This window comes from Hyla sarda, chromosome 3 (genome assembly GCF_029499605.1).
Source record: "Hyla sarda isolate aHylSar1 chromosome 3, aHylSar1.hap1, whole genome shotgun sequence".
NCBI classification, from domain to species: domain Eukaryota; kingdom Metazoa; phylum Chordata; class Amphibia; order Anura; family Hylidae; genus Hyla; species Hyla sarda.
The window spans coordinates 406,759,857-406,774,304 of record NC_079191.1 but is presented as its reverse complement, the minus strand read 5'-3'; the positions used below and the strand labels follow the sequence as shown (position 1 = coordinate 406,774,304).

The window sequence follows — 14,448 nt, the reverse complement described above, 5'->3', positions numbered from 1 at the left end:
AAGCTTATTGACTCATCAAACGTGTCTATGCGACAAGACCAGTTTCCCGGACTGCATACCCCATAACAGACCAACTGCAATCATAGAAAAACACAGCTGCTATAGTTATTCATATCACACACTCCATATAATACAGACACACTTAATGTTATTAGCTGAAGACTCAACACCTTCTTTATCCAAACACACCAAAAAACCATTGGGTGCCACCTGCTCTTATTAGACTCTTGGATGACCTTGCAACTGTCTTCCAAACACAAGAGGAGAATCTCTGCCCGTGCTATCTGCCCTTCTTTCCTAAACACTACACTTCCTTGGTATGTTAACCTTCACGTTGATGTTTAATACATCCCATCCCCCCCTCATACATAGTATATTTTAGAACTTCAGATTGACCACAGGTGTCGGACACCTGACAGTACAGAATGTACAAAACTATTTTCTCCCTTGTGTAACTCTAGTAGGGTGAACTCACCATAAGTATGTCTTCGTCACATTTACATTATATAGGCTTAGACAGTGAGAGATATATGGCCATTAAAGAGTATTTCTGGCATGGACTTGTCTGAGCTGTGTCTAATTCGAGACCCTATTAAGACGTATAATTCCAGGCTAGCCAAGAGTCTGCTAAGAGTTTTGTAAGGCGTTTTCTGGAACTGAACAGAGGGGCTGAATTCCAAATCGTAGTTTGTTCTATTTGCGTAAATATCCTCCTACAATTTACAATCATTCTATTAGATGGGGAGGTAAATCTTTTGCATCTGCTTTTCCACATCCTGTTTTTCACTATGATCTTTTTTTTTTTTTTGAGGAACAAACTGTGTTGCAACTCGTATTTCTTTCTCTGCTCATGGTTTCTTCTCAGTCGTTGGTAACATATGTAGATCTGCAGCCGTAAACAGGCCACAACTGAAATATCAAACACCTTGAGAATGACGAATCATAAAAAATTAACAATTTTATTTGCATAACTTTGGTAAAATAAGTCGTAATGCCGACACATTACAAAAACAAATAAAGAAGAGTCTAGACGTCTAAGCCATTCTTGACTCTCAGCCTCCAGCAGCAACATAGGTAGCAGTGCGCCATACATCTGGAAGGCCACCGGTTGTTTATCTCATGATTCAAAGCTACTTTTTATTAATAAGTTGCAGCATCTGAATACAATTATCAGTCCTTTCTTTATGGATCAGTAATCTGGTATATTCAGTAGTCTTTAGGAACTCTGGAGTGGGTGGTAAACCATGTAGACCGCGCTGTACCTTCTCAGATCGTTGATCTGCTGCCTGTGAAATCTGGAGCAGCCTTCCATTTTGGGGTTGTAGACAGAGAGATTTTGAGGCTATGAGCTCCTTGAGATGTTTATTAAGCAGCCTGATATACACAAGCTTCTCAGCCCAAAAGTTGGCTTCACCTTTCTCGAAGAGATCATCTTCCACCTGTGAAGACATTTAGTTAGTGGTGCGATCTAGGCATATGGTTTAACGTATCATACAGCTGTGAGGGGAGAAGTTGCTAATTTATGGACTTTCTAGACTTTACATTGAAAGCACTTAGAAAGCAGATGGATCCAGCCTGGGGACCTGGAAAACCAGGAGGACAGGAGCCCACCTGAAGACATTCCTGGAAGAACTAGCAGTCATCGGAGTGTACTTCCTATTACATGTGTGTTAGACAAGTTTATTTATCTAGGCATGATATACTGTACCTAAGGAGAAGTCCAGACTAAACTTTTTTTATTTGCACAAGTAGTTATGTATAAACTATTTTTGTTCTGAGGTAGCTGTATTTAGACAGCAGCTTGAAAATAGGTTTTTAGTTCACGCACTTATTTTCTTTTCCTAATTTCTGATCACGATACTTCATATTGCCATTGCTTAAACTTTTTGAAACTTAGAGTAAAGTGAGGTCACAATCCCAATATTATTGGAGTGAGAAGTGCCCAGGTATGCAAAGTGCCCAGGTATGTCAAGCTCATCTCCTCTTCAATTGGCTCTTAGTCAGGGCTAGAGGGATGCAAGCTGGGAAAAAGGCAGTAATAAGGAGGACATGGGCTGCCACTACCTGGGTTCTTGCCATGCTTTTACACTGGCTTATTCTGGTTCCTATTGAGAACACATGCATACTCGGCTGAGAGTGCATGCGTATGGGGGGGGGGGATTAGAAGGAATAGCTTTTGTTGAACTGGTGTTTTGGCCGACTGCTATCTATATTTAGATTTATGATAATCTGCTAGATGGAGCATAAGCATTTACTTCATACTGTTTATATACTGAACTCCATAATAAAACAGAATACAGTAAGCTCCTCCTAGTGGAGGCTGGAGGCAGACATCATTTTATTATTTAGCGTTATGTCTGTGCTTGGGGATTTGAGTCCATGTATTTGGTCTGTCTTGACAGAGGAGTAATGTAGTTCATTGATAAGGTATAGAGACCTGAGCTTATAAGGCCTCCAGTTCCACAAAAAAAAAAAAAATTTAAGTAGATTGAAAATATCATTAAAGGGGTACTCCTCCTTAGGGGATAAGATGTCTGATTGCAGGGTCCCACTGCTGGGTGATCTTCCTGCTGCACCTGGCATTCGTTTAGAGCGTCGGGTACAGCGCCGGAGGCTCGTGACATCACGGGCACGCCCTGTTCGTGACGTCACGGCCATGCCCCCTCAATGCAAGTCTATGCGAGGGGGCGTGACGGACGTCACGCCCCCTCGCATAGACTTGCATTGAGGGGGCATGGCCTTGACCTCACAAGCAGGGCGTGCCCGTGATTTCACGAGCCTCTGCCCGCATCGCCAGTCATCCGGCACGGAGCAAAGTCCGCTCCATGCACTGGATGTCTGGGGTTCCGCAACCCAGATCGTGGGGGTCCCCAGCAGCAGGACCTCTGCAATCAGACATCTTATCTCCTGTCCTTTGCCCTTGTGGCTCCATGTACGTACTGCTAATCAAATTCTAGTTCATATAGCTGAAGATCAGAATAGCACGTGCACATTATTATTATTATTATTATTATTATTAATAATCGCACGCCCACTCAGAGCTGTGTCATAAACAAATCATATTTCCTCAGCAGCCTCCCCGTTCTGAGAGTAAATGTTTGCAAATTAATAAACTATAAAGCTTTTCCTGTTTTAGCAGACATTGGAGTAATTCACTATAATCCTTACAGCTCTTAAAACACCTATACTGTTTATGTTCCTTTTTGCTCATTTGCTTTTATTTTGTCATAGTAAACTCCTGTGAGCCCCCTTGGCATAGAAGCAGTGCACAGTGTAATTATTGTGTGCCCGTATTCATGGCTGCCATATCCTCTTGTAAAATGACTGCAGCGGTATGCACAACACCTGCGCCTCTAATTGGTAATATGAAGAACACAACATCTCGCTCATGGGGCTTACGTCAGGCTCAGCACACAACGTCCAGGATAATTGTTCTGTGCCGGCTTTTCACACCACAAGCCCTGGTCTTTTATGTCATTCTGTGGCTATTGGTTGTCGTAATTACCATTTTTGTGGTTTCTGGACTGTTGAGATCATCTTCTCCTAGCAGCCAGTCCAGGAGGATGGGGACAGCGTGGCTGACGTGATTCCACTGCTGAAGAAGCTCACACAGGATCCCAAAGGTCAGGTCCAAAGCCATGGGAGGATTGACTATACAATACTGAAACCCTGGAAAGAGGTAAAGAACAGAAATAGGAAACATTTGCAAAATGATTAATACTGCAATCCCTTCAGTTCTGCATCTTGAATTAACTACATTGGGATTGCAAGTTGTATCTATATCTATCTAGACAAAGAATAAGTCAGCCAGCACTTTAGTTAACACCAAACTATTATATGGACCTGGCCTGCAGGTGCACGCTACTAGGCTAAATATACAGCAACAGAAGAATTCAGCAGCACACTGCCAGCATAAGGATATAGGTGAAACATGAACATGCAGATAAAACATGGAGAGCTATACAGCTATGGTGTAATAGATGCAAATGTGAAACTATGAGATAGTGAGGCACTTAGCTCGCAAATTTGTCTCCGCCGGCGGTCAAATAGCTTGGACCGTCCCACCGCGATAAGGTGGCCTCATTGGGACGGACCCTACACTGTGAATATGCCTCTGTGTGAACAGTTCAGTAAGCATGGCAGGATCTGGAACATCCAAGACACCTTATATACACACCTGATAGAGGTGGGTGGGGTGCAAGGCCAACATGGAGGTGGAGGGGCTATTTCCATGTTGGCCTTGCACCCCACCCACCTCTATCAGGTGTGTATATAAGGTGTCTTGGATGTTCCAGATCCTGCCATGCTTACTGAACTGTTCACACAGAGGCATATTCACAGTGTAGGGTCCGTCCCAATGAGGCCACCTTATCGCGGTGGGATGGTCCAAGCTATTTGTCCGCCGGCGGAGACAAATTTGCGAGCTAAGTGCCTCACTATTTCATAGTTTCACATTTGCATCTATTACACCATAGCTGTATAGCTCTCCATGTTTTATTTGCATGTTCATGTTTCACCTATATCCTTGTGCTGGCAGTGTGCTGCTGAATTCTTCTGTGGCTATCTATCTATCTATATCTCCATACACACAATTATGCTCATTACATTGTAAAGAGTACTTTGCAAAACTGATCAAATTTTGACAGAATTTTTTTTTGATAGGACCCATTTATGAAAAACAAATCGGGACCTATCAACACAAAATCACAGCTATGCTGCGAATGGTGCCTCTGCTTAAAGGGGAACTCAAGTACTTAACTGCTTATCCCCTATGTACAGGAAAGGGTATGTGTCAGCTGCATGGTACCCAGATAGGCTGAAGATTTGTTTTCAGAACATCGGCTCTCCTCATGCATGGAGCAGTGGTGGTCAACACGCCCCCTCCATGCACTGTCTATGGGAAAGCCAGAGATACACGAGTGCTGTACTTGTGTATCTCTGGCTCTGCCATAAAGATGTATGGAGGGGCACGTAGACCACCACTCTGTGTGGTAGTTGTCATCGCTCTGTACATGAGGAGAACCAGGACACTGGGCAGGAGATCGCTGGGGGTCCCAGCATTCAAATCCCCCGCAATCAGACACTTATCCCCTATCCTGTGGATTGGGAAGAGAAGTTAAATACCAGAGTTTCCCTTTAACTGCTATTTGGTTCTTTAGGTCCTTAACCATCAAAAAGTCTAAAAGGTGCCCATACAACTTCAATAACGGTTGGTTGACAGCTCTCCATCATTTCTCCTGATCCCTCTATATCCGTGTTTCTCTAGCGCGGTCCTCAAGCACCCCCAGCAGGTCATGTTTTCAGGATTTCCTTAGTCTTTTAGAGGTGATATTCCTGACTCACTGACCATAGTTATATCACCTGTGAAAGACTAAGAAAATCCTAAAAACATGACCTGTTGGGGGCTACTTTCAGACCGTGCCATGGCTTGGCCAAATGTTCATGTGTAATGAATGGGAAGAAAAAGGGGGGGGGGGTTAAACTGCTGCCAGATATTTCTGATGATGCCTTATATTCGGGTATATAAATGGGTTGGGCAGTCAAAACCCAACATATCGGACCTTTATCTCCTCCAACATCATCCGTCAGGGGAGAGTTAGGAGGCCTCCATGTACATTAGACAGTCGGACAATCCAGCTAAAAACATCAGGTTCAGCCAACTTTCCACTAATGTATATGGGGTCCTTACCTAAAGCATCTGTTGTTACAATTTAATTATCACAGTAAAACACAACTAAAAGTCTAAGTGGATGTGAAAACTCTTTTAGGGGTTCCAAAAGGTTAATGTAATTTCAGGTTAGTAACTGTGCCAGCAGCTTACTGAAGCCAATAGATTCCTCAAACTGTACACATTCATGACATCGTATATCCTAGAAGAATACAAGCTGTTTCCTCTGCAGTCAGTATTACTTCAGTGTATGCTGTGGTTTGGCACGGATATCCCACCTGTTGTCAGGGCATTTACCAGAGCAGTAGGAGATACCGCTCTCTGATGCTGGCAGACCTGCCGGACTAGGCCGCTCACTAGACCACAGGTAAATAATATTTGCCAAGAATAAGTATCTTATGGAAGGAAGACTTAAATAACAAGGAAATGTAGAATGTGGTAGATGACATACAGAGATATAAACACAATAAATCACATTATTATGTGTCTGCTGTATAGTGAGCCGTAAGGAATAGACTAGACACCGTACGTTAGAGTGGAAAAGTAACTCTAATGTGTGGATCAGTAAATACTAAGGACAACATATAAAAGAGACAAGTACTCTCCATTGTTTTATAAAGAGTTGTCTGCTTTTGTTGGAATGATCCCCAATGACTAACCGATCACCAAGTCTGTAGCTAGGACCCCCCAGTGATCAGCTATAATCTGTGGAGAAACCTGGCTGCATATGTTATCCTGCAGCACCTCCTCAGGGGAAAGGAAGCATTACATGATAAACACTATGTTGGATCCTCCAAGGGTGAAAGACAGGGGCCCAAATAAGAGCACTAGAATTTACAGCTCTGTCTTGGTGGAGGTGAAGCTTAACAGTATTGGTGGGAAGGACCTAACAGATTGGGTGGTACTTTCTCTTAGGACTATTCTAATTGCTGGATATGTGTCACTGGGATGTGGCAAATATTTATAACAGTGTGACGCGTGGTCACGGGACGGACGTATTGCGTGAATGTGCACCCTATGCTCAATGTAAGGAGCACTCTCAGGAGCTGAGCTTCTGGAGTTAAGTAAACAGAGTACCCCCCCATTTGCGGGACATCCATTAATGTCTATGGGAGTTATTCAAATTATGTAACCTCCCCACTTCAGCTGCTTTTGGCTTTCTGGACCACCTCCAGCACTACAAACAGGCCAGTTGAGCAGAAAAAGCCAGAAGGAGGTAGCTGGGACAACCCATTTAAGCGTAGGGTCTGATGGCACTTCAGGTCCAGGCCCCTATCTAAAAATACTGTAAGACCCAGCCACAGGGTATCACTACCACCAAACATCTTTTTCCCCTGGTGTGACTGCTGTCCTTTACTGTCCTTTCCTCCAGACACCGGTGCAGTGAAGTGGAATGGCGGAGTGGAAGCTGTCAGCTCTCTGCTCCACCATTTAGTAATAATCCTGTGAACCACTGGCTGATCAGAGGAACAACAGCTTTAATCATCATAGGAAGTACAGGACTTTTATTAGTTTCTGCTGGTGCACAGGGAACATTATCACTATATGTGGGCACAGGGAGCATTATTACTATATGTGGGCACAGGGAGCATTATTACTATATGTGGGCACAGGGAGCATTATTACTATATGTGGGCACAGAGAGCATTATTACTATATGTGGGCACAGAGAGCATTATTACTATATGTGGGCACAGGGAGCATTATTACTATATGTGGGCACAGGGAGCATTATTACTATATGTGGGCACAGTGGGGATTATTACTATATGTGGGCACAGTGGGGATTATTACTATATGTGGGCACAGTGGGGATTATAATTATATGTGGGCACAGTGGGGATTATTACTATATGTGGGTACAGGTAGCATTACTATATGTGGGAAAAGGGAGCATTATTACTATATGTGGGCACAGGGAGCATTATTACTATATGTGGGCACAGTGGGGATTATTACTATATGTGGGCACAGTGGGGATTATTACTATATGTGGGTACAGGGAGCATTACTATATGTGGGTACAAGGAGCATTATTACTATATGTGGGCACAGGGAGCATTATTACTATATGTGGGCACAGGGAGCATTATTACTATATGTGGGCACAGGGAGCATTATTATTATATGTGGGCACAGGGAGCATTATTACTATATGTGGGCACAGGGAGCATTATTACTATATGTGGGCACAGGGAGCATTATTACTATATGTGGGAAAAGGGAGCATTATTCCTATATGTGGGCACAGGGGGCATTATTACCATATGGGAGCACATGAAGCATTATTACTATATGTGGGCACAGGGGGCAATATTTTTGCATGGAGGCACAGGAGGCATAACTACTGTTTGTTGGCACAGAGAAACATTATTACTGCATGGAGGCACAGGGGGCATTGTTATTGCATGGTGGTGAAGGGAGACAGTTTTTGGCACAAATTGTCTCATAATGGCCCAACTGAACCGCAATTTTCTGACCAACTTTAAATTGGTCTTTTTTCACATTAGTGACATGACGAAGTGGAGCACAGAGTCACGTGAAAAACCAGCCAAATACATTAAGCGTAAATCAGAAGATAAAAAATCTAGCGGAATTAGAATCTAAAACCATAACGTGGTGTGATTTTGAAAACCGGACGATCTTGGTAAATGTGGGCAAATGTGTCACTTAAGCAAAGGGTCCCATATACAATTATTGCATTTTGTCATTTGCAATATATTACAATTTTGTCAGTGTCTGTTCCCAGCGAGAGGCGTTCTATTCTCTGCTCAGGCTTATAGGAGATCCTGCATTCGCCTTCATATATTAGCTGAGTGTTCCCAAAGGATATTTCAAAATAAATTGTCTAAGCCTGGGAAAAGCAGTGTAAAGTGATGACTGATGGAAAGTCCCGAAAAATGTCTGCCCCCATCATCACTGATTTACCTCCAGATCTGATAAACTTTAAAAGCATTTAATAACATATGTGTGAATGACATTACAAGTGCATCTCATCCTAGTGAAGTGTTTCCCAACCAGGGTGCCTCAAGCGGTTGCAAAACTACAAATCCCAGGTGACGATGACGGCTCTCTGGGCATGCTTGAGGCACCCTGGGTAGGAAACACTGGACTAGTGTCCGATTGTGGAGGAATCTAACTGTGATCTTGAGAATGAGACTATGAATAGAGCAGCAGTGTGCGGACTACACCGCCGCTCCATTTATCGTCTATCGGTGTGTTGTATTTGGCATCTTCTGCACTCCAATAGTCCATGCACGAAAAGCGGCTGCTTCGTCACGTCTCCTACCGTTTTCTCATTCTCAAGACTATGGGAGGCCCAGTGGGCTGATCTTTTCACATTATCAAACACTTATCTTCTATCATGTGGATAAGTGTCTTTGTTGAGAAAAACACTTTCAGGTCTTCAAATTTTAGGATGACTAGCCAACAGTTGCATATGGGGGTATTCCCAACTCTCCACCGATAGATGATGCTAGGAAGAAGGAGCATTAGGCATGTTGAATTTCAGATCCTTTTGTGTTCCTTCGAGATGAGCTGTCACCGGAGGTGTCTAGCAGTGACTTTATCTCCTCTTTGCGTTGAAGAGAAATGCATACTTGATGAAAATGAGCATGTATGTGTATGGGGACGATGGGGATGAATAGCTCATTCTGCTGACAACTATTGATGGCCTATGGCTACCACTAGAATCTGCTGGATCTCCCCAGGCCCAAACCAGTAGATGCAAGTAAGTGAATTAAAGGAGTTATCCTGTATCAAAAACTTATCCCGATCCGCAGGAAAGGGAATACGTTTCAGATTGCTGGTGGGTCCAACCGCTGGGACCCCTGTGATCTCCTGTCTGGCGCCCCAGCTCTCTGCACGAATGAAGTGTGTCAACCACGACACGAAGCGGTGGCCAACACGCTCCCTTTATGCATCTCTATGGGAGAGCTGGAGATACATGAACGCTGTACCTCCGACTCTTCCATAGAGATACATGGAGGGGGGGGGGGTTGTCAGCCACTGCTTCGTGCCTTGGTCCACACACTTTACTTTTATACTGGAGTACTCCTTTATTCCACCCCCATGAATTTTATAGACTGACAATTTGTCAAACATTCCCAGATATTCATTGCTATAGCATTTTAGATCATTGTGGTCCTCACATGTGGCTTCCAACAATACCCTCAGCTACATAACTAGAGGTGGCGGCATTAGTTGATCAATAAAAGAGATAAATTAATTTAAGATAAAATATGAGCTGTTTCTAGTCTCACCGAGCTACAGAAACCTTGATATATTCATTTATCAATGTTATTGCTGGCTCTTTTGCATAGGGCGACCTATACTTTTAATTGAGCTCCAACCAGGATGTTTTTAATTTGCCCCCGGCTAGCTGTTCTGGAAGTGTGCAGGATCCCGTACTAAAATAAATCAGACCACACTTTATTAATCTGTCACTTAACATCAACCACTCGGGAACCCCCTCCCCAATTTGCGGCCGGATACTATTATAGTGGTTTTGTTTTTTTTTTGCTCTGCTTAATGTAGCGATGATTCATATTGTTCACTCTTGTTTACCTCTTTGTGCAGCCTGAACCTCCCTGGGCCTGTTTACCCCCATATCGTACATTCCTGCCTTATGGGAAACTGATTAGCTTTTGACTGGAAGCCAGTATAGGAAGTAAGAGAGTGATGCTTACTTAAGCAAGACTACTACATTAACTCTAATGAGTAGGAAAGGAAAAAAGAAAAACAACAACTAAGAAAACACAACCTTTTTAGAGCAGATGGCGGAGGAAAAAGCCAGTTCTAAAACGGGCTCTAAAATGGCTTTACACTTAAAATTTCGAAATGTAAATCAAAGTGAATTGGACATTGTTGCTGCGTTGCGTCATGGCAATTCCTAAGCAGAGCACTTTTTGCTAAATATGGACCCGAGCGAGCATCACCACATGCGGGGACACTGGATCATTTCACAATCCCAGCTCTCACTACGTTCCCGCTATTACAAACAAAAAACCAGTCAGGCAGTCATTAGGGATGTGCTTCGTATTCGTCCTGTAAACACAGTTCTAGCAGCAAAACATAGCACACAAACATTCGGTCTAATATACGATTTCTCCCAATGACATTGTGTAAATAGATTGCTGATGAAACGCAGGACGTGACTCGGGTCTGACGGGGGGGGAACAACCGAGAACAACACCGTTCACTGCATCCAAACCAAATGCATGCACTCCATGGACTTGTGGGATACCAGCTGGACACTTTGTGGCAGGAAAAAGGAGGGTTAGATGGGAAGTTATAACTACGGGTTTATTTTCTGGCAGGGTCCATTATTATCTGTTTTACTTTAAAGGGTACCTCTCGTCAAATAAACTTTTGATATATTTTAGATTAATGAATGTTGAATAACTTTCCAATAGCATGTTAATGAAAAATATGCTTCTTTCTATTGTATTTTTCCCGATCAGTCCTGTCAGCAAGCATTTCTGACTCATGCTGGAGTCCTAAACACTCAGAGCTGCCAGCCTGCTTTGTTCACAGCCAAACAGGCTGTGAACAAAGCAGGCTGGCAGCTCTGAGTGTTCTCCTTTGTGAACAAAGCAGACTGGCAGCTCGTAGTGTTTAGGACTCCAGCATGAGTCTGAAATGCTTGCTGCCAGGACTGGTAGGGAGACCCCTAGTGGTCATTTCTTCAAAGTGGAAAATTAAATAGCATGCAATTGTAAAGTTATTCTGCATACATTAATCTATCATATATCAAAAGTTTTTTTGATGAGAGGTACCCTTTAACTTGTGTTCTAGTTTGTATTACGAGGAAGGGACATTTTGAGTGATACGTGAGCACTGAGATGATGGCAATGTGTTCTCGTATATTATCTATCAATGATACTAAACATTTTAGTTTTTTTGGGGGACTTATTATTGATCCTTGTGGTCTCGAAACTGTGACACTTCAGATGTTGCATAACTACAGCTCTCTGCATGCCCGGACAGCCGTTGGCTGTCCGGGCATGCAGAGAGTTGTAGTTTTGCAACATCTAGAGGACCACAATTTGGAGTCTACTGAAATAGACCACCAATATCAGATCAGTATGGTTCTTACTCCTGATGCCCCCATCGATCAGCTGTGGATAAAGGGGTTTCTCCATTTGGGCAAGTTATCCCCAATTCTGTGAATAAGTTGCAGACTGGTGGTGTTGCACCTATTAGGTTCGGAGCAGCGCTTGACAACAATTGGATTTTGATACACAAAGTTATCCCCTATCCTATGTATAGGGGCTAACTTGGCCATATGGAAAAAAAAAAAACCTTTAACCTCTTCATTGTTTTGATGCAGCTCCATACATATCTGTACAATCTGTGCCTGGAACTGCAGCATAGTCCCATTTTGTTGAATAGGACCAAGCTGTATGGGGCTGCAGCACCAGACACAGACCATACAATACACAACAGTGTCTGGTAAAATGGAAGAGGCCCAGAACCACATCACTGACAACCTTGTACCATCACTGTACCGTGTTGCGCTGAAGTGATCTTGGATGGATATTTTGGACCGTCAGGTAATGGCCACTTGTAGGTCGCAACACAACCCCATTACAACATTGCCGCACTATCAGGGCAGTGCAACAGGGTGCTTTCTGGTCGCACGATCAGAAAACGCTGTGTAGCCCCATCCATATTCTTAGAGATTTGGCAGGATCTCATTTCTCAAGTTGCTCTGACACAATTGTTTCTCATTGTACAGTGTCAAAGCAGGGAACGTTCAGGACAAGTTAACACTGGGCCACTAGGACATGCCAGTTGACACTTTGCTGCGAAGACTACCCAGTTGACACTGTGCTGCTAGGACCGCCCAATTGACACTGTGCCACTAGGACCACCAAGGGGAAAAGCAATATATAAAGAGGGAAAAATGGCTAAAGAAAGATTGGGACAACAGAAGCGAAGATAATACAGCATTTGCCTCTTTCTGGGGGTATTACAGAGTGCCAGGACCACCCTGTTGTCCTCCTTAACGCAGAATTTAAAGGGTTAGGCACTTGACTTAGTAGTAGTTGATCCTTTAAATGTTGCAACAACAGCAAATAAGATAAGCTCAGAGTCTCATTTAAAAAAATTATGAGAATTAGGAACTGATGAGTTTTACCTGGAATACTCATTTAAAGATGTACTTTTTTTTTTTAATCAACTGGTGCCAGAAAGTTAAACAGATTTGTAAATTACTTCTATTAAACAATCTTAATCCTTCCTGTACTTATTAGCTGCTGAATACTACAGCGTAAATGCTTTTCTTTTTGAAACACAGAGCTGTCTGCTGACATCACGAGCACAGTGCTCTCTGCTGCCATCTCTGTCCATTTTAGGAACTGTCTAGAACAGCATATGTTTGCTATGGAGATTTCCTTTTACTCTGGACAGTTCCTAAAATGGAGAGAGATGTCAGCAGAGAGCACTGTGCTCATGCTGTCAGCAGAGAGCTCTGTGTTCCAAACGGAAAATCATTTCCACTGTAGTATTCAGCAGCTAATAAGTACAGGAAGGATTAAGGTTTTTTAATAGAAGTAATTTACAAATCTGCAATAATCAAGAAAAAAGATCCAGCAACTCACCGCCAAGATGAACGAACGAATGGAGGCACAGCTAGGAAGCAGGTGGACAGGTGGATGAAACGGGAGGCTGTACGAAACATACCGGTTAGTCGCCTCTGAGCCTCCCGTTTCATCCACCTGTCCACCTGCTTCCTCGCTTTGCCTCCATTCGTTCGTTCATCTTGGTGGTGAGTTGCTGGATCTTTTTTTCTTGATTATTGCAGATTTGTTCTTATTCCTTGGATCCCGGCACCACCACCAGACTACAATTTATTATATTGGTTGGACTGCTTTGTTTTACCTTTGACACGTGGACTCCTATTGTTGTTTGTACACGCCACTTCCACTCGTATTTTATACACACGTGTTTTTGGTATGTGCCTCCCTTTACTACTTCTTCATTTATTATAATTTACAAATCTGTTTAACTTTCTGGCACCAGTTGATTTAAAAAAAAAAAAAAAAAAAAAAAGAGTACCCCTTTAAGTAATAAAAATCAGTTTTCTACTATAAAAAATTTCTGTACCAAAAGAAAAACTTACCAAATTTTAGTTCATTGAAACTAGAGTAAGAAAACAATCCACCCCCACAATTCCACAGGAGGGAACAGAACATGAAATTCCAAAGATCTGAAGTTCTGTCAATACATTAACCCTCATCCACATGTGTATTGTCTGTCAGAGAGCGCTCAGTAATATATAGTGGAATTCAGAAATACATCTCTTCCTGCACAATCTCCCTCAAGTGTGAGATTTATTTTCTTGAGGAACATGATGTTGTCTTATCCAGTGACTCCGATACGGAACATGGGCAGCGTTGGCCGCTTTACTTGCTTCTACTTGCTAAAAATTTCTATCTTTGTCTTTTATAGATTTCGAAGAAAAAAAAAAAAGGAGTGATGCAATGTGATTTCCAGGAATGCAGAGATAAGTCTCTTTCATTGCTTCACAGGAATCTCTTGTCTTCTGGAAAACTTGGAGACTGTTTTTTCTACAATTATTCTTTAGTTACAAATAAACCTGCCTCAGTGTCTAGTGCACCATGTACGGCAGTGGTCCCCAAACTGCGGCCCTCCAGATGTTGCTAAACTACAATTCCCAGCATGCCTGGACAGCCGTAGGCTGTCCAGGCATGCTGGGAATTGTAGTTTTGCAACATCCGGAGGGCCGCAGTTTGGGGACCACTGATGTACGGCAT

The 14,448-nt window shown here is 42.9% G+C and overlaps 1 protein-coding gene across 2 annotated transcripts in view; it reads right to left on the bottom strand.

Annotated features, from left to right (window-relative positions):
- Window positions 1-967: 967 nt before the first annotated feature.
- Window positions 968-14,448, bottom strand: part of THADA (THADA armadillo repeat containing) — a 706,980-nt gene continuing 693,499 nt past the window's right edge. For both annotated transcript variants that reach the window (XM_056568134.1, XM_056568138.1), the window contains 2 exons: window positions 3,506-3,669; window positions 968-1,439 (listed from right to left, as the gene is read on the bottom strand). In XM_056568134.1, coding sequence (XP_056424109.1) covers window positions 1,131-1,439; window positions 3,506-3,669 — 473 coding nt within the window. In that variant the 3' untranslated portion in view covers window positions 968-1,130. The remainder of the gene's footprint in view (window positions 1,440-3,505; window positions 3,670-14,448) is intronic.